Source organism: Suncus etruscus, chromosome 6 (genome assembly GCF_024139225.1).
Source record: "Suncus etruscus isolate mSunEtr1 chromosome 6, mSunEtr1.pri.cur, whole genome shotgun sequence".
NCBI lineage: Eukaryota > Metazoa > Chordata > Mammalia > Eulipotyphla > Soricidae > Suncus > Suncus etruscus.
Genome location: NC_064853.1, coordinates 107,615,834 through 107,637,150, shown reverse-complemented (window position 1 = coordinate 107,637,150; position 21,317 = coordinate 107,615,834). Strand labels below are relative to the sequence as shown.

The following is a 21,317-nucleotide window of genomic DNA, read 5'->3' as shown; positions in this document are numbered from 1 at the left end:
ATTAGGACATACACACACACACACACACACACACACACACACACACACACCATTTTTAGTAGCATGCAACTGTGATACAGCATGCCCCAGAAACTAGGACACACACACACAGACTGGGACGTCAAGCAGGGATGGCCTGTCACATGTCACAGTAGGTTTTCTCTGCGGGGCGGAGCCGCCTCCTCCAGGCAAGTGGGGCGCGGGTGGGGGCGGGGCGAGGGCCGCTGTGTGTGTGTGGGGGGGGGGCGTTGCGAGCGCGCAGGGCGTCGTGGGCGTGGTCGCTCCGCGTGGTCGGCCGGCGTTGACGTTGACAGCGGAGGCGACCCCGGTGGCGGTGGTCGCGGCCGCCTCGACGCGCCCTCGGCAGGCAGCCGCGAGATCAGGGCGACCTCCCGGCAAGTCCTGCATGGCCTGGGGTAGGAGAAGTTAGTTGAACGCAGCGCAGAGAGGCGCGCGGGGTGGGGGGCAGGGGCGGCCTGGGGACGCCCAGAAACCTGGTGGATCTCCAGTGCCAGAGGGGGGCAAGTGCTGAAAGCCTGGGGGCAGCGTCTGATCTCACATAGACACCCCCATCCCTCATTAAAACCCAAAGATCAAGCCGGGGGAACAGAAGCTGCAAGGGAGGAGGAGACTCACTCTTCCAAGTTGGCATCACCTCAAAAGGTGGATCCTTTTGAGCCAGGAACCCCGTTTTGCCTGCCTGCCTGCCCAGGCCATTTAAGCCTGCTGCTCTCCCTAGAGCCAGTTTGAATCCTAATGCGGATCATGATTAGAAAACATTCGAGTGGGGAAATATGGAGGATGCTATCACTTTGGCAGTCAGTGCTGCTAATATGATTTATGTGCTGGAGTCAAAGCAGTCATTCTGTTCTGTCTGAGCTTCTTTCTTCACGAAGCATTCGGTTGGCAGTTGCTTGTGCCAGGCACACTGCAGGAGACCCAGTGCAGAGAGATAAACAAGGACTAGGCTTCCATATCCAGCCCGGGAGAAAATTCCCCAGACACCTGTGACTGACGCAGGTGTGGGAGAAAACAGAGTTAGAGGCCAGAAAGAAGCCTTGGAAACTCCGAAGGAGATGTCAGTTTTGGTTGACTGGAAGAAAAAAACCTGGGGGAAGAGGAGACAACTGATCTGAAGCTTTCAGAATGGTCATTTGGGAGAATTTGTACATGGGGCCCGGTTCCAGGTAGAAGGGTCAGTATTAGCCACAAAATTCCAGCCAAGTTTAAGGAATCATGGATTTGTTTGGTCTAATGTAAGAATGAATACAGAATGAAGATTGTATAAGGGCACCATGGGGAGTCTGTCAGGGGGAGACTTGAAGGGACTGCAAGCAGAGAATGAGGGTGTAATGACTGAGGTTCCTCTAGTGGAGAGAGGAATGAAGAAGTTGGACCAAGGATCTTGGCAGCTCTGAGTGTCAAAGGTTGCTAATCTGAAAGCACAAGGCTTGTATGACAACCATGTGAGCTCGCAGGTTTATGGTTAAAAGGGCAGCTGGACTGAAAAATGGATCCAAATTAAGTTGGAGAATTGTTGGAACATGGATAACCTTACAATGGCATTTCAGACTGCCAATGATGTTCTTGGGAGTAGTTTGCAAAAGGCATTCTTAGTATTTCTGTAATACAGGTAGCCTCCTGGACAGGGGTTACAGTTCATCAGTCTGTTCTCTCAGTGCAGGCAACAGTTATTTCTTTTGATGCATCTCCAGGGACTAACACATAGCTATAAACCAAGCAGTCTGCTTTTAGTAGTTGAAATGGGAAATTTCTTGTAAGGAAATTATAGTTACCTTCATGCCGCTTTTTACTATAAACTGGCCAAATTGTTCTGTGCAGATGAACTGCTCATAGAAAGTTATTTTTCCTTTAATGGTGACAGGCACACCAACTGCAAAAGAAGTCTTTGTAAAAGCATCTCAAATTGGGTTTTTGCTGTCTCATATCTGAAAAACACAGGTACATATACCAGGATGAAATTATTAAATCTGACCCTTGTAAATCAAATTACCCAAAAAAAAGTCAGTAGAGTCATTCGTCTGAGCTTGGATATGAGCAACTTTTCAGGGCTCTAGTCAAACCATGACACCTTTCCTGATGACACAAGTAGAGATTCCCTTCCAAGTTTCTACATCCCATTATTCTCTAGTTCTGTATTTCAATATTCAAAAACTTCCTGTGAAATATATATATTTTGTGTGCTCTTTCCACTTCTGTACTCTCAGAGAAGAGAAAAAATTTGGAATGTTAAATACCAGTTCTTTTGGTGATGTATGTTAACCAAAGTTACAATGAATGTTCCATGGAGTCTAGAAGACAAGTATTTTATTCTAGGCCTGTCATTTGTCATTGGTGTGACTTTAACTCTGAAACTGAATGCATCTGTGTCTAACTTTCCTCATCTATAAAATGTTGGTTATGATTATTTGCTCATTACAGAGAACCTGTCTCATAGAGGATAAAAAATGTCTGTCAACTTTTCCCCAAGACAGCAATGCCTGAGGAGATGATGTTAGGATTCAAAGATTTTGAACCAGACCTTGCTTAATCTGAGTCCAGATGGGACTTTTGCCACTGTATATACTTAGGTCAGTACCTAAAATGAGACTAATATAGGACACTTTACTTTCCAATAGTTATGAATATTACACTGAAAGGTAATCTGGGGAATAGAATGAAAAGACATTTGCTTTGGAAGTACCTTAGATGGATCTCTTCTTTCACATGTCCTCCTATCTCCTTTCCCCAAGAGATTTTACATATCAACCATTTCCAAATGTACTACTGCTACAGATGCACTATTTTTTTGTGGATCACCTTTTGCGAATCATGTAACTTTTCATTTTGGTCCCCATAAGTACTACAGAATAAAATGCTTTAGTGTTTCTCTCTTTTTTTCACTTTCTCTCATTCTCTCCCTCTTTTCCCTCCTTCTCTTACTTTCTTCCATTTATGATCATTGTAGGTTCATGTATAGACAGTAATACCAGGAGCACCCTATTCCATTCCATGAAGGTAACATAATGCAGAGAGAATATGGTCATCACTGACAGGATGGACATACAAAACTTTCCCACGACTATCAAAATCCTTCAAGTTGACTGCTCTAGTGTCATCCACTTCCCTTTTATTATTTCCTTTATTTCTGGCAACTACAATTGTTCTCTATTTTGAGTAGTTATGTCATTTCAAGAGTTTCTTTAAAGAATTCATGTAACCTCGGGGCTTTGGTTTTTCCTAATCTGCATAATGTAACCTTTATTACTGCATAAGGAATTCGTTTTTAGGTGCTGGAGAGATAATATAATGAGAAGGGTGTTTGCCTTACATGTGACTAACCTGGGTATGATCTCTGTCACCCCATACAATTCTCCAAGCACTTCTAAGTAATTTCTAAGAATAAAGCCAGGAGTAACTCCTGAGCATTTATGGTGGAGCCATAAGGGAAACAAAAACAAAATTCATTTTCATTCCCCAGTAGTATTCCCTAATAAGGTAGGACCACAGTTTGTTTAAAAATTTACCCTTCAAAGATTAATTTATGTTGTTTTCTGTTTGGACTATGTTGATTAAGCAACTATCAGTGTGCCCAAAGGTTTTATGAAAATACACTTTTCTTGTCTTCCATTTTCTGGAACAATAGATATGAAATTACTAGATTGTATGGTTGCTATAATTTTTTTTTAAGGAATTGCCAGCTTATACCCAATGTGACTATACAATTTAAAAGTCTAACCAGCAATGGATGGGTGATCCAATTACTCCAGATCTTTGTCTGAATTTTCTATTTTTTATTGTGCCTTCTGTGACAGTTTTGGTCTGTATTTCCCTAAGGATCCATAACTTAACATACCTTGTTTAACGAACTTGGCATCTGTGTATCATTTGATGACGTGTGCTTCCTATTTTTCGGCTGTGTTCTAATTGAATTCTTTGCTTTCTTATTGCTTATTTTGCCTATTCTCTCTGCCAGTCCTTTTCCAGATATGTAGTTTGCCAATATTTTCCCCATTCTGAAACATCCCTAAACATATTTTTGATAGGATCCTTTGCTATGCAAAATGGTTTTATTTTCATGTCATCTAACCTGTCAGGGTTTCTTTTGATGGGTAGAACTTCTGACATCAAATCTAAGAACTGTTTCTCATAAGTTCATAAAGATTTTGTTTTCTGTGTGCTCATGAGGATTTTCTCTTGTATGTTTTGTGTCCTATGTCTTACATAGAACAGTTAGGCTGATGATCCATTTCAAACTAATTTTGAATAAGGTGTGTTCAAGAGTTAGATCTAGATTCTTTGTCAGTTCAGAACTGAATATTCAATTACTTCTGTGTCATTTATTGAAAATATTTTATACAGTAGCATATTACCTGCCTGATTTTATTTTCTCAGTTTTGAAAATGAAGAGATTGTATGCAAACTGCATGGGTGCTCTTCAAACTCCGTTCCTTGAGTTATGGGTCTCAGGTGCCTTAGTGTGGCAGTGAGGAACAGATGGAGAGCCATATTCCTCCCTCTGATTTTACCCAGGGTAGGGCTGTTTATTCTGTATCAAGTTTTCTTGGTTCATATGCTATTTAGTTTGTTAAAAGGTTCTACTGCTAAAAGTAAATTTGGATAGCATGGGCTAGATAATAGCCAATCGAAGACATCAATGATGGGAAATTTGCTCTGGTGAAGGGCAGTGTACATTTTATGACTGAAACTCAACTACAAACATTTCTGTAACTTAAATTATCTAAAAATAAAATAAACAGTAATCTCCCTGAAGAAAAAATATTTTTCTCTTCAAGTTGCTATTACCTGAATTGATTTGGTGACAGAAATCACTCTTGTCCTTATACTTTAACGTTCAGCCTCTCCCTTAGTTTCTTGAGAGGTTACTCATATGAAATGTATCCCTTTAATCCTGTCATCATCTTTACAGCTATGTTAGGCATCATAAAATCAATTAACTTGTGTAAATCTATGTATGAACTATATGAACCATTGACATTGACTTAGCTGTATTTATTATTTTATAGATATTTGACATTTTGCAGAGGCTTCATCTATTCCACAGAATTATAGTGGCTGAGAATATGAGAAAACAAAGTGAAATAGAGCCACAAACCAGTATTTCAGTCTTTACAGTCACTATCCACTTAATTTGGTCTTACCAGTTCATGGAGCCCTTGTCACAGCTTTTATCCAGTTTGTAAAGTCTTACTGAAACACTTTTTTTTAAATTTTTATTTTGATCATAGTGGCTTACATATCTTTCACATTAGTATTTTAGGTACATATTAACATCGAATCAAGGGAATACCCACCACCAAATTTGTCCTCCCCTCTTCCCCGTTCCCTTTCTGCAACCCATATCCCCCACCATCACACCCCGGTCTGCTAGAGTAGGTGGCCCCCTCTTTGTCTAGCTTACTATCAGTGATCCTACATCTGATGAAACAGATTTAAAACAAAACACACATGTTTTCATACTGGCCTCCAGAATCAGGAAGACTCCAAGCATTTATGTAACTTATGAAAACTGACAGGACTGGAAAGTAGATCAGAGACAAAACATCATATCTTCCCACTGTGTCCACTTAGATTCCCCTTTATATTTACTTTACTTATCTTTTTGCTTTGGTTTTGTGTTAAGGGCTTACTACTGTCTCTGCACTCAGGAAACACTCCTGGCAGGACTCAGGTATCCTATGTGGTATCCAGGATTATACCTAAGATTGAATGCAGGTTGACTACATACAAGATAAGTGTCTCCACTGTGCTACCTCTGGCCTTTCCCCCTTGATATTTTATAACACATACAATTCAGTGAGAATTTTCCAATTGCTAGTATTTGCTATTACAGCTTAATATTCTGTAAAGTGGGAAAATAGTATAATCAACTCAAATAGCTATAGGTTTTCTAAGGATTAAATAGGGTTAATGAAGGTAGTACATTTAGAAGAAAAGAAATTCATTATTCAGAAAGCTCTCTGTGTAGTCGGTGATTATTATTGTAAACTTGGCTGGGTCTCCAAATTCTAGTAGTCAATATCATGAGCTGGTTGATTTCTATTCACAAGAAATGTGTTTGTTTATATGATAGTATATTATCTATTTTTTCTCTTAGTACTCACATGGCTAAATTGTGAACTGTGATATTAATAAGACTCAGACATATTTGAGAGGGTGGCTAGACTTAATGGTTTCCATAAAGTTGTTTTAATAGTTATTTTTCAACAGATGGAGTGCTTACATTTGGCCACATTTCTGTGACAATGTGATGATTGAAGTTTTCAACAGATGGTACCCAAATACTTGGGAAAACGCCCTCCCAATATTAATTGTGGAGAAAAAGACTTTGAGTGTGCCAGAAAAATTATAGTTTGTATTCCCAAGTCCTTAGCTTGTGCTATTATAATTATAATTTAAATGATTTGGAAGTTTTCCTTGCTGGCACTTGGATTTATTTTGTAAATGAGTATACAAATGTACATTAGAGTGAGGTATGATAAGAACACCCCATGATCTATTAGAGACTCAACATGGATAGAGTATCAAAACTCCTTTTGATTAAAGACCATTGTGCATAACTTCTTGATAAATTATTCTTCTTCTAAGTTGTATATAAAAAACATAATCTTTCCTAAAAGACAATTAATTGTCAGAGACTTGTTTCTTCTAAGAAGTATTAATTTTAAAGAAAAATACATAGTCAAACAGAATTTTCATTTTTTGTTTCTCTTCTTTTCTTGGTTTGGGGCTTACTTCTGGCTCTGTGCTCAAAGACCACTCCTGACAGGCTTGGGAAACCATATGAGGTGCCAGAGATCAAACCCATATTGGCCAAGTACAAGGCAAAACTCTACCCAGTGTACTATTTCTCCAGCCCCTACTCAAAGAGAATTTTCAGACATAGCCATCAATATGTCAAATTCTAACCTTCCAAGCTGTCTCACATATGCATTGTCCACCTTGCTGCTTCTTCGACAGCAGAGGAAGCAGGGTGCTAGCAGGCTAATGGTGGAGTAGTGGAAATTTGTGGGAGTGTATGCTTTTGTCAGTGTGAAAAGTCACCGTCTGATGTTATGGGGTGGGAACAAATGTGTTTAGATATGCACAACATAGTTGAACACAGGAGAAATGTCCTATATCCTGCATATGCCTGAGTGTCTGTCTGGATAGTCATCTGATCTTGGAACTCAAATCTACTTAAACTAAATGGCAGAGTAAAATTTACAACAGAATACCCACCTATCCTCCTGTTCTCTGATCTGATTGTGTTGCTCTATAGAACACTGTTCAACCTTTGCTTCTTAATTTTGACTTTCTCATTTCAGATAAGTACATGCATGTACAAATACTCTTTATTTTGTCTTCTGGGTAGTTATGGACAAATTATTTGTAGTAAAACTAGAATTTCTTTTTCTGTTTAAAAAGGGCATTAACATTTTTAAAATAACATACAGATTCATTATATTAACCATAACTATGGATTTAAAGAGAAAACAGGAAATATTTAAAATAAAATGAATCTGGACTGATTAGGATGAGAAGCATTCGTATGAAAAAATAACCAATATAGACAAGGAAAAAACAATGGTGTTAGTCAAACGCTTTAATTAGGGTAGGGGGAAATATCACTTATTTTTTTTTCTTCTTTTTTTGGGTCAGCGATGCTCAGGGGTTACTCCTGGCTCTGCACTCAGAAATCACTCCTGGCAGGTACAGGTAACCATATGGGATTTGAACCACTGTCAATCCTGAATTGGCTGCATGCAAGGCAAACACCTCACAGCTGTGCTATCTCTCCAGCCCTCACTTCTCTCTCTCTCTCTCTCTCTCTCTCTCTCTCTCTCTCTCTCTCTCTCTCTCTCTCTCTCCTTCCACATCATCAAGTATTTTCAAATTTGCAGGTTGTGTCAGTTAGATCTTCTTGATGTTTGTCATTACAGATGGCGTTTAATGGTTGTTTTAGTCTTAAATACCCTGGCAACCCCAAACAAGGTGACTTGATTGAAGTATTTCGTCATGGTTATCAGCACTGGGCTCTATACTTGGGTGATGGTTATGTTATCAACATCGCACCATTAGGTAAGGTTTGCTTCCATCAACTTCTGGGAGGTGTTTATTTGTTTTTGTCTTATTTTTGGTTGTTTTTTGTTGTTTTTGCTGTTTTTGTTATAAAGAAGAGGAAGATTATGGAATGAAACCAAAGTGAAAATAAAATGTAGAAAAAATAGTTTTAGATGATCTAGATTTAGGAAGGATCATCGAGTGTCTAAGACCAAAGAGCATAAAAATATTGAAAGGCAGCCAGCATTAAGACTTTAAACCTCTGGAATGTATTTCCCTCCAATTGACAAACAAACCACCAACTGAAGAAAATACTTTTCAGCAATAAAACATCTTTGTATTTCACACCAATAGATTAATTTAGTTCCTGTAACATTTATTTATGTTTCAAATGTTATTCTAGATTCTGGGAATACATAAACATCATCCTGGTTAGTGAAGCTTAAAATTTAGTGGGAAGAGGAGGAACAGAAGGAGGAGGAGGAGGAGAAGGAGGAGAAGGGAGAGAGAGAGAGAGAGAGAGAGAGAGAGAGAGAGAGAGAGAGAGAGAGAGAGAGAGAGAGAGAGAAGAGTGAGTGTGTTTTGTGCCTAACAGACCAAAGTGATAGTTTATTCTTGTTGCAGATTAAATAATCAGAGACTAACTTCAGTTAATTCAGGTGGACCTCTTGCTCATGACTCGACTATTATTGTGACCCTGAAAATGGGACAATATGATTAAACAAGAGATTCTTTTAGAAAGAGTGTTAGAAAAAAACTATTATAGTAACTAATAAAGTCATATTTTGGACATTATAAGAAATCTTGTGGGGCCGGAGAGATAGCACAGTGGTAGGGCATTTGCCTTGCACACAATTGATCCAGGACAGATGATGATTCAAATTCCATTGTCCCCTATGGTTTCCCATGCCTGCAGGGGATGATTTCTGAGTGCAGAACCAGGAGTAACCCCTGAGTGCAGCCCGGTGTGATCCAAACCCCTCCCAAAAGAAATCTTGCTATATCAGAAACCTTAAGCTTAAGTATATATAAGCTAAAATGTATATGTAATATAAACACATGTATATTCTGTTTACAATGAAATAATGTGTACATGTATTAATGTGCACAAATATGCACACCTATATATGTGCTGGAAAGATATTTAATAGAAGTTCCTGAGAACTTAATATTAATTCATTCAAATTGTCAGGATAATGAGTTATTTATACAACTTCTTAGTCTATTTCTGTATTCTTTAAACACTTAGAAAGGATTATCAGTTTATTATAAGGAAATATTACATGTGATCTTCTAAGGAATTATAATTAAGTGGTTTCTGCAACATTTTGAAGTGGTGTCCTCTTTTTCTAGAATACTGGAAATAATATTTATGGTACAGAGCTATTAATCTTCATCATCTAGTGATTAACCAAGTTATCTACATTCACACAGCAGTTTTTCACCTCCAGAAAGTAATGTAAAACTGGGGGGGGGACTTTTTTTCTTATTTTTATGTCTTAGATGCATTTTCTGTGAATGTGTTTCAAACACATCTCTGAACTTTTAAAGCAAAATTCAATTTCTGAATTCCTATTGTGAGCAAATCTTGTGATAATTTATAATCCAACTCACCTCTCTAGGCTTCACACTCCTTGCATGCAAATTGAATGCATCGCGCTAGTCCCCTTCCTCACCAAAATTTAAGTAATTCTAATATATGCTTTTAAGAATTTGAATGTTAAGAATTTTTAGTGTGTAAGAAATCAACTACATAGGCTATAGCTATGAAACAGAATATAGAGAACAGAAAAAAATTTTGGAAAGAAAAATGACTTTAAGAATTTGTAAAAGGAAAAATGCCTAGATATTTAGAATATAGTTTACTTGAACAAAGAACAAGCATAGCAGTTAGGGCAGGGACTTTTGTCATAAATAAACATCGATTTTCCTTCCAGCCTCAGATACAAGGAGTTAAGGAAAATAAGCAGTGCCTAAAAGTTCAGGATGAGAACTTAGTTTTATAGACAAAGGGACTGACAAGGCCAAAACAAGGCCTTAGCCAACCCCAGTTTTTCAATCTCAGAATACTAGGATACCTTTGGTATATTACTGAAATCTAGATGTAGTTTGTAGGCTTCATATTGGACCCAACTTTTATCCTCATTGTAAAAAGCAAGTGCTTTCAGAGGAGATATGGGTTTCTGTATAGATTTACTTATTCTAGTCCTTCCAGAGTTCTCAGAATGCATTGTTATTCAATATGTTGGCTTATTGTATCTTGCTAACAGACTTATCCTTACAGAGGATGGCATTGCTGCAACATTTACAAGTGCCAAGTCTATATTCAGCAGAAAGGCCCTGGTGAAGATGCAGCTTTTAAAGGATGTTGTGGGAAAGGACACCTACAGAATAAACAATAAATATGATGATACATACTCTCCTCTCCCTGTAGAAGAAGTTATGCAGCGGTCAGAATTTGTAATTGGGCAGGAGGTGGAGTATGATATACTTGACAATAACTGTGAGCATTTTGTGACATTGCTTCGCTATGGAGAAGGCATCTCGGAGCAGGTGAGTTTTCTTTAGAATCTAGAAACGTATTTCTTTACTTGGAAAATTTAACTTGGAAAATTGTAGCTACAGCTACATGGTATGGTTTGGTTCTCAGGCCACACGCATGCGCGCGCGCGCACACACACACACACACACACACACACACAACTGACAGTCACATATTGTAAGAACAGTGAAGTGTGGAGGAAGGGAATCAGGTTGTCATAGGTCACACAGCAAATTAGTATCCAATCTGAAACTAGAACATGGCTATTATAAATTTGGTGCTAAAAGGGGCTTTAAGAAAATCTTTTAACATGCTAAGAAGGAATGAAAGTATTTCAGAGTGGGAGCTCATATGCTAAAATCAAAAAGGGCCACTTAAAATCATTTTTTTTTTTTGTCAGATCCAGAGACCAAGTAAAGACATCTCTTGATATACTGGTAGTACATTGGTCTGCAGTGGTCCGCAACCTGCGGCTCACAAGCCACATGTGGTTCTTTACGCTTTTAATTTGGCTCTTCTGTGTGCTGGGCGGCAGCTCTAGGAGTCAGGACTCCGCTCCTAGCCTCTTTCAGTGCGCGCCCTGTGTGCAGCCCCTGAGCCTACCAGGAGCTATTTCTGAGCATAGAGCCAGGAGTAACCCCTGAGTGCTTCCAAAAATAAATAAATAAATAACTAAATAAAACCAAAAATCAGGAAAAAAATGTGGCTCTCAAAATAAATTTCAATCAGGTTTTGGCGAGATTTGGCTCAGTTGAAAGAAAAGGTTGCCAACCACTGGTGCTCTAGTGATGTGCAAGAATAGTTTTGTTTTTTTCTTTCTAAATAATATCTTTATTTAAGCACCATGATTACAAACATGTCTGTAGTTGGGTTTTAGTCATAAACACACACACACACACACACACACACACACCCTGGGGTTGGAGTGATGGCCTTGTGTGCACTAGCCTAGGACAGACCGGTTCGATCCCCCGGCATCCCATATGGTCCCCCAAGCCAGGAGCGATTTCTGAGCGTATAGCCTGGAGTAGCCCCTGAGCATCACTGAGTGTGGCCAAAAAAACAGAAAAAAACGAACAAACAAAAACCACCCCCTTCAGAAGGGCAACATCAATGAACCTCATTTCCTTCCTCCCCAGCCCCAGCCTGTATTTGAAACATTCTACTTCTCTCACTCATTCACATTGTCTTGATAGTTGTTAGTGTAGTTATTTCTCTAATTGTACTCACCACTCTTTGTGGTGAGCTTCATTTAGTGAGCAGTCCTGTCAGCCCTATCTCTATTGTCTCTGGGCATTATTACAATAATGTCCTTTTTTTCTTAAATCCAACAGATGAGTGAGACTATTCTGTGTCTATTTCTTTCCCTGTGACTTATTTCACTCAGCATAATAGTTTCCATGTCCATCCATGTATAGGAAAACTTAATGATTTCATCTCTCCTGATGGCTGCATAATATTCTATTGTGCACATTCACATAATAATAATTGTGTATATACCACAGTTTCTGTAGCCATTCATCTTTTGGAGGGCATCTTGGTATTTCCAGATTCTAGCTATTGTAAAGCCACCCATAGAATAGATGGCTAGTCACTAATGTACTAGTCACTACCTCCTTGAAGGTGCCTTTAGTCTCAATGTCTTGGAGTGTTTTACCTATATGTTGTTTTATATACATATGGTTTCAGTCTGATATCAAGGTCTTTAATCCAGTTGCATTTGACCTTTATGCATGTGTTAGATGGAGGTCTGAGTTTGCTTTTTTGCATGTGGCTGACCAGTTGTTCCAACACCACTTGTCGAAAAGGCTTTCCTTGCTCCATTTTTCATTTTTGTCCCTTTATCAATGATTAATTGATTATATGTCTGGGGAACACTATCTGAATATTCAAGTTTATTCCATTAATCTGAGTGTCTTTCTTTATTTCAATACCATGCTGTTTTAATGATTATTGCTTTTTAATACAATTTAAAAGAAAAGTGATTCTGCCATATTTCTTTTCCTAACGGTTTCTATAGCTATTTGTAGGTATTTATTGTTTCAAATAAATTTTAGGAGTATTTTACCTACTTCTTTGAAGAATGTCATGGGTATCCTTAGAGGAATTGTATTAAATCTGTACAATGCTTTGGGAGTATGCCATTTTAATGATGTTAATTCTCCCAATCCATAATAAGAGTATGTTTCTCCATTTCCTTGTGTTCTCTTTTATTTCTTGAAGCAGGGTTTTGTAGTTTTCTTTGTATAGGTCTTTCACCTCTTTAGTTAAGTTGATTCCAAGGTATTTTAGTTTTTGTGTTGCTAATGTAAATTCGATTTCTTTTAAAATGTCCATTTCTTCTCTATCATTATTGCTGTATAAGAAGGCCATTGAGTTTTGCTTGCTAATTTTGTAGCCTGTCATTTTGCTATATGAGTCTATTGTTTCTAGAAGCTTTTTGGTAGAGTCTGTAGGGTTTTACAAATATAGTATCATGTCATCTGCAAACAGTGAGAGCTTGAATTCTTCCTTACCAATCTGGATGCCCTTGACATTTTTTCCTTGCCTAATTGATATAGAAAGAACTTCCAGCATTATGTTGAATAGGAGTGATGCGAGAGGGCAGCCTTGTCTTGTTTCAGATTTTAGAGGAAAGGTTCTTAGGTTATCTTCATTGAGATTAATATTTGCCACTGGCTTGTGGTAGATGTCCTTGACTATATTGATAAATGCTCATTTAATACCCATCTTGTTGAGAGTTTTTATCAAGCTACAAGAACAGAAAAATATATAGACTAAAAGTCAAAGGTAGGATGACAATCATCCAAGAAAATATCTCCCTTAAAAAAGCTGGAGTGGGTCAGGCTGGAAAAATCTATGCCGGCCCACTGGGGCCCGACTATGAGAAACTGTGAATGCTGCCTGTGTGTGTTCTGTGTGTGTGTTTGTCTACTGTATTGTCTCCTAAACCTCTTGGGAGTGGGCCGAAAATACCCCAGAATATCCGCTCTCCCAGAGGCTCAATCAAGGAGCCAGAGCGCCAAGGAACTGCATTCTAAAGTGAAAACCAGCTATAAGCACTACTTCACAGAGGGCTGGTCCCCTGTTTGTGACGTCAGGCTGAGAAAGTCTACGCTGGCCCAGTGGGGCTCGACTGTGAGAAACTATGAGTGCTGCCTGTGTGTGTTTGTCTCCTGTCCTGTCTCTTAAACCTCTTGGGAGTGGGCCGAAAAGGGCCCAAAAAATCCGCTCTCCCAGAGGCTCCAGAAGAGCACTTAGCTTCGCTTTGCTATGCAGCCATGTGCTCTTTCTAAGGAAAGAACGCCACTGCAACAAGAAGAAAAAATCACACTAAGAACTGAGCTGGATCACTGAAGACCAGCATTTCTCCCTGGACTGTCTTCTCTGCTGCATGCTCAGGCCTATGAGCTTCATCCACAGAGGGCTCCCCTTCCTTGAAGGCAAGTCGACACACCCAGAAAAGGCGAGGCTAGAGGAGCATTGCCACGCACATCATTTAGCCAATGAATATCACCACAACATGCAGAAAAACCCACAATACAAGTGCGACAATGGGGAAACAACGCAGGCCAGCATCAGACATAGAGAATGAAGATGACAACTCTGATGACCAGAAACGGCCAACCAACTAATCAATCTCTTAGATAAGGAGTTTAGACAAGAAATATGGAAGATGCTCAAAAAACTCAAAGAAACCATGGATCAAGTTAAACAGAACACTAATAAGAACCAATAAAATATGAAGACAGAAACCACAAAACTCCAAACTGAAATAACAGGTCAAATAGCGGTCCTGAAAGTCTCAGTAAATGAATTGAAGGACAAAATAAATGAGCTCTCCAACAGGGTAAGAGAAGCTGAGAATAGAATTGGTGATATGGAAGATGAGATAAATAACAACTTCATATAGCAGTAGAGAATGGAAAAAAAACTTAAAGCAAATGAACAGACAATGGAAAAATTAGTCAAAGAATGGGAACAGATGAAAATAGAAGTCTATGATAAGCTCAACAGAAACAACTTAAGAATCATTGGAGTCCCAGAGACCCAGGAAGAAAATTTCCAGGAAGAATCAACTGTCAAGAACATCATTAAAGAGAAACTTCCAGAGCTAAAGAATATATGCTCAAATCCTGCATGCCTGAAGAGTACCAACCAAAAGAGACCTCAGAAAAAATATCCCAAGATACATCCTAGTCACAATGACGAATCCCACAGAGACAGAATTTTGAAAGCAGCAAGATCGAAGAGGGAAATTACATTCAAGGGAACATCCTTGAGATTTACAGCAGACCTGTCACCAGAAACACTCAAGGCCAGAAAGCAGTGGTGGGACATACTGACAAAAATCAATGAAATAAATGCTTTGCCTAGAATACTGTACCCAGCAAAACTCACTTTCAGTTTTGATGGAAAAATACATGGTTTCACAGACAAACAACAGCTCAGAAACTTTATAGTCTCAAAACCAGTCTTAAGAGAAAAACTGAAAGACCTAATTAAAGATAATACTGACCAAAAGACACACCAAATTTTGTTATAAAGATGGCATTAAATCCCAGGACAATTCTTTCTCTCAATGTCAATAGACTAAATGCACTAGTTAAGAGACACAGAGTGGCTAAATGGATCAAAAAACTCATTCCAACCTTCTGCTGCCTACAAGAAATGCACCTGAATAGTCAGAACAAACATAGACTCAAAATAAAAGGCTGGAGGAAAATTATCCAAGCAAACAACACCCATAAAAAGGCTGGAGTGGCCATACTAATATCAGATGATGCAAACTTTATACTCAGGAAAGTTGTAAGGGACAAAGATGAACATTTTGTATTAATCAAGGGATATGTACAGCAGGAAGAAATCACTCTCCTAAACATATATGCACCGAATTAGGAGCAAGCAAAATATTTAATACAATTGTTGACAAATCTGAAAAATAATATAAATAACAACACAATAATTGTGGGGGACCTCAACACGACTTTATCAACACTGGATAGGTCAACCAGACTGAAACCCAACAAGAATATACTAGACCTGAGAAGAGAAATGGAAGGAAGAGGCCTAGTATGTGTGTGTGTGTGTGTGTGTGTGTGTGTGTATACATATAGGTACATATAGGACACTCCATCCCCAGAAACCTGGATACACATTTTTCTACAATGTACATGGGACATTCTCCAGGATAGATTACATGCTGGCACATAAAACATACCTCCATAATATCAAGAAGATAGAAATTTTGAAGGCTACCTTCACTGACCACAAGGTTTTCAGATTATATGTGAATTCCAAAGGGACACAGAAGAAAAACTTTAACACATAGAAGTTAAACAGCCTCATACTGAATAAACAATGAGTCCAAGAGGAAATCAAAGAGGAAATCAAAACTTTCCTGGAAACAAATGATAATAAAGATACAAACTATCAGAAGTTATGGGACACAGCAAAAGCAGTAATGAGAGGAAAATTTATAGCTTTGCAAGCACACATCAGGAAGGAAGAAGGGGCCTACATGAATAGCTTAATGATGCAGCTCATAGAATTAGAAAGTGCTCAACAAAAGGAACCAAAAATAGGGAGACAGAAAGAAATAACAAAGCTGAGAGCAGAAATCAATGAAGGGAAACCCAAAAATAAACAATCCGAAAGATCAACGAAAGCAGAAGTTGGTTCCTTAAAAAAATAAACAAAATCAATAAACCACTGGCAAAACTAACAGAGAGAGAGAGAGAGAAAGAGAAAGAGAGAGAAAGAGAAAGAGAGAGAGAGAGAAACTTGATAACTCGTATTAGGAATGAAAAAGGAGAGATCACTACTGATATGGCAGAGATTCAAAGGGTAATCAAAAACTACTTTGAGAAACTCTATGCCACTAAAAATGAGAACCTGGAAGAAATGGATAAATTCTTCTACTCTTATAGTCTTCCACGGTTGAACAAAGAGGATGTAGCATATCTAAATACCCCCATCACTATTGATGGAATTAAAACAGTAATCAAATGTCTGCCCAAAAACAAAAGGCCATCCAGGCCCAGATGGATTCACTAATGAATTCTTTCAAACTTTCCAAGAGGAACTACTACCAATCCTGGCAAGACACTTTCATGAAATCGAAAAAACGGGAACACTTCCAAATAGCTTTTATGAAGCCAACATCACCTTGATACCTAAACCAGACAGAGATGCTATGAAAAAAGAAAATTACAGATCAATATCGCTGATGAATGCAGATGCAAAGATCCTCAACAAAATCCTGACAAATAGGATTCAATGCCTCATGAAGAAGATCATCCACTACAATCAAGTAGGTTTCATCCCAGGAATGCAAGGATTGTTTAACATCCGTAAATCTATCAACATAATATACAACATCAACAACAAGAAAAATAAAAACCACATGATCATATCAATAGATGCAGAGAAAGCATTTGATAAGGTCCAAAACCCATTCTTGATCAAAACTTTCAACATATGGGAATGAAAGGAACCATTCTCAATTTATTTAAGGCCATCTACCACAAGCCAGTGGCAAATATTATCCTCAATGGAGACAAAGTAAGAGCCTTCCCTCTAAATTCTGGCACAAGATAAGGCTGTCCTCTCTCTCCATTCCTATTTAACATAGCACTAGAAGTACTTGCTATAGCGATTAGGCAAGAAAAAGATATCAAGGGAATCCAGATAGGAAAGGAAGAAGTCAAGCTCTCGCTGTTTGCAGATGACATGATACTCTACTTAGAAACCCTAAAGACTCTACGAAAAAGCTACTAGAAACAATAAATTCATATAGCAAGGTGGCAGGCTACAAAATTAACACACAAAAATCAATGGCCTTTCTATACACCAATAGTAATAAGGAAGAAATGGACATTAAGAAAACAACCCCATTCACAATAATGCCACACAAACTCAAAGATCTTGGAATCAACTTGACTAAAAATGTGAAGGACCTATACAAAAAAAACTATAAAACTCTGCTCCAAGAAATAATAGAGGACACACGGAAATGGAAACACATACCCTGCTCATGGATTGGCAGGATTAACATCATCAAAATGGCAATACTCCCCAAAGCATTGTACAGATTTAATGCAATCCCCCTAAAGACACCCATGGCATTCTTCAAAGAAGTGGATCAGGCACTTTTGAAATTCATTTGAAATAATAAACACCCTAGAATAGCTAAAGCAATCATTGGGAAAACGAATATGGGAGGAGTTACTTTCCCCAACTTTAAACTGTACTACAAAGCAATAGTTATCAAAACAGCATGGTATTGGAATAAAGACAGGCCCTCAGATCAGTGGAATAGGCTTGAATACTCAGAGAATGTTCCCCAGACATACAATCACCTAATTTTTGATAAAGGAGCAAAAAATCCTAAATGGAGCAAAGAAAGCCTCTTCAACAAGTGGTGTTGGCACAATTGGCTAGCCACTTGCAAAAAATTGAACTTAGACCCCCCCAGTTAATGTCATGTACGAAGGTAAAATCAAATGGATCAAAGACGTCGATTTCAGACCTGAAACCATAAGATATATAGAACAACACGTAGGCAAAACACTCCAGGACATTGAGACTACAGGCATCTTCAAGGAGGAAACTGCACTCTCCAAGCAAGTGAAAGCAGAGATTAACAGTTGGGAATATATTAAACTGAGAAGCTTCTGCACCTCAAAGCAAATAGTGCCCAGGATACAAGAGCCACCCACTGAGTGGGAGAAACTATTCACCCAATATCCATCAGATAAGGGACTAATCTCCAAAATATACAAGGCACTGACAGAACTTTACAAGAAAAAAACATCTAATCTCATCAAAAAAAAAAAATGGAGAGAAGAAATGGACAGACACTTTGACAAAGAAGAAATACGAATGCTCAAAAGACACATGAAAAAATGCTCCACATCACTAATCATCAGGGAGATGCAAATAAAAGCAACTATGAGTTACCACCTCACACCACAAAGATTGGCACAGGCTCTTACTGTCTGTGCCCAGCAAGCAAGTTGCAGCTTTGTGTGGTAGTAACATGGAGTGGCAGACTCAGTGGTGGAATCCTTGGGATTAATCAGGGAGTGCTCAATGTGAGCTGAGTCAGGCTTCTCAGCCAGCACTTGAGAAAGCCGGACCTCAGAGTCATTTAGAAAAAGACATTTTTCTGTATTTGATTGTCTAATCTCTAAACACCTGAGAACAACTTTTGTGTTCCGAATATATGATGACTGAAGGATCTGAATGTGACCTTTGGTTCATTAATTGCATTCAAACCAATGCTGATGGAAAGCAATATTAGCTGAGTGCCACAAAAACCATGCATATTCATTATTTCCTCATCACGATGATGATTAATACTCTGAAAGCTTCTAAATGTCTGAACTCTTTTATGGGCAACTGAGCTTGAGAGTGATTTATTTTTGTTTATCTTCCTGAAAAATTAATTTTGGACACCATAGTTAGTGTTAGTATTGACTTACTTTAAAAAATTTAAGAATAAAAGTCATACCTATCAAATTATAGTTGATAGATATTCAGCACAGATCATGTTCTTTAATTATTTTGTCTATATGTACATGTTTTTAGGGGATAGAAAGCATAGCAGGAAGACAAAAATTATCTACTGTCTTCCAAAATTGTGCAAAATATAACTCACCTGTCCAGCTGCCATAGGAAGTATAGACGATGGTTGACTAGTAGAAATTATACATGTGAGTTTAGAAACTGTCAGGAACTATAAAAGTATGAAGAATATACACATATTTATACTCATATGTATAGACCCTTATATATGTTCTTTAATCTTTGTCATAATTACACAAATTATATATATATTCACCTTCATTTAATTTTAATTAAATTTAATTTTGAATTGTGCTTCAAATTTATTCATTATGTATCCAATGATTGTTCAACTTGAAAAACAAACTAAAGCTTGGGTTCATGATGCCTTGTGATACCTTTGGAATAAGATTACTCTTTGTTTGTTTCTTGTTTCCCTATAGGCCAACAGAGCAATAAGTACCATTGGGTTTGCGACAGCTGCTGCTGGTGCCTTCTCATTTCTGGGCTTGTTTTCAAAAAGACAAAGAACCAAATACTTTTAACAATTGACTGAAGAGATTTTGGAACTGAAGGAATTTGTGAGGAGCAGTGGAATAAAACTCAAAAAAGAAAAGCAACACAAGGATGAATACTTATTTTCATTGTTATTGTTGCAAATTCCAAATCCTGGATGGCCAGCTATTTAACAAATTGCTTACTAAGGTTATCTCATCATTTTGCCAGAAAAACATTTTTCTATCTACCTACCTGCAGAGATTTTCTGGGATAGCCTGAAGAAGCTGTAGCCTTTTGAGTGAGGCCCAGCAGATTTTAACAAAATTCCAACATGTATTTTCTTCTACTATAACTATTATTGTCCTTTCATTGGGCTGTTTATTTTGTATTTTCCAAAGGAATGGAGATCCATTTACATGTGATTTTAAGGGAAATGTCAATTGCTCTAAATGGTTAGGGTTGGCATCCGAATTCACATTCCTTTTCTAGCCAGAGAAGAAACAGCAAAACTCAACAGCTGGTTAGGCACTTTGAGGAAGTTCAATTAACATTCCAATAGATGGTGTATTTCCCTGTCTTTGCTCATGTATAGATACTTCTGTATAGAAAAGGTGTAAGTCAGAGCAAGGATCCCTTTCTCTTCACCTTTTACATTCAGTGATTTTCCTGGAAATAATTTACCAGCCAAGAACATCTAACTAGAGCTTTGGACTACTAGATCAGGTGAAGCTTGGGACCCTGACAGATGGCAGAATCCAAGGAAGGTTCAAAGGCCCAGATGGATGGCAGAATACAAATGAGGCTCACAAGCCCAGACAGGCAGGGGATTCAGGCACAGCAGCAAGGGCCAGTGGCAAGTACTTCACATAGGAGACTCCCCCATGCACTCTATTTCACACATGTCTGAAGTCTAAGAAAAGCTGAGACTTAAGGGAACTACTGGGTACATTTCAGGGGAGGTCTAGCAACAAGATTCAAACTAGGAAAGGAACACTGAATAAGAAATAGTATAAGTACTACAGCAGGCAATCAGAAACTGGAAGTGAGTAGTCTTCCCAAATCCCTCAGGATTGGGCAGCCCTGGAACTGGTTGTATGATGGGACAGGATGAGTGATGTCCACAGGTAAGAGACTGGCCTGGATATTTGGGGAGTAACCCAGACTCATCTCTTTGGTTTGTATAATAAACTCTTAATTTTCAAATCTGATACTTGTTTGTAATTTTTTCATATAGTTGTCAAGAACCCACCAGCTTAGAAAACCCCCTTTCATGGTAATTTTACTACTAGAATACTAACTACTTTTACTTTGATGTTTGGTGTTTAGAGTCCTTGATCCTTTTAATTTTAGTAAGAGGTTCAACCTATAGTAGCCATAAATGTAGATTTAGAATGTCAGGTTTAGAAAACAACCATTTGTGTTACTTTTTGTTATGACTTTAGATCAAGGAGTGTCATGATCATGATTATATTCTTCCATTTTATTGAGTGAATATTGGAGGGAGAGATATTTCTTTTAAAATACCTTTTCTGTGTAGTTCTTATGGGTAGCATGTGGGGGAAAGTCTGTATTCTAGAAATAGATAACATTATAAAATGACTTCACAAGCCATACTGCCTACCAGATGGGGTCCTTCCTGCAATAT

The 21,317-nt window shown here is 38.2% G+C and overlaps 1 protein-coding gene across 2 annotated transcripts; it reads left to right on the top strand.

Annotated features, from left to right (window-relative positions):
* The first annotated feature begins 275 nt into the window (after nt 1-275).
* PLAAT1 (phospholipase A and acyltransferase 1) lies at nt 276-20,878 on the top strand. 2 transcript variants are annotated; one of them, XM_049776016.1, is made up of 4 exons: nt 276-416; nt 7,944-8,082; nt 10,349-10,617; nt 19,618-20,878. In XM_049776016.1, the coding sequence occupies exons 2-4, from the start codon at nt 7,944-7,946 to the stop codon at nt 19,717-19,719; spliced, it is 510 nt and encodes a 169-aa protein (XP_049631973.1). In that variant the 5' UTR covers nt 276-416; the 3' UTR covers nt 19,720-20,878. The 2 variants fall into 2 exon arrangements, with proteins under 2 accessions (XP_049631973.1, XP_049631974.1); XM_049776017.1 differs by lacking the exon at nt 276-416 and adding an exon at nt 6,802-6,912 and having other exon boundaries at nt 7,943-8,082.
* The last annotated feature ends 439 nt before the right edge of the window (nt 20,879-21,317 follow it).

Excerpts from the sequence above, each read along its gene's own strand:
- PLAAT1 (XM_049776016.1), top strand. The coding sequence starts at position 7,944 with ATGGCGTTTAATGGTTGTTTTAGTCTTAAATACCCTGGCAACCCCAAA. Across the intron at positions 8,083-10,348 it reads TATCAACATCGCACCATTAG|AGGATGGCATTGCTGCAACA; the intron begins GTAAGGTTTGCT and ends TTATCCTTACAG. Across the intron at positions 10,618-19,617 it reads GAGAAGGCATCTCGGAGCAG|GCCAACAGAGCAATAAGTAC; the intron begins GTGAGTTTTCTT and ends GTTTCCCTATAG.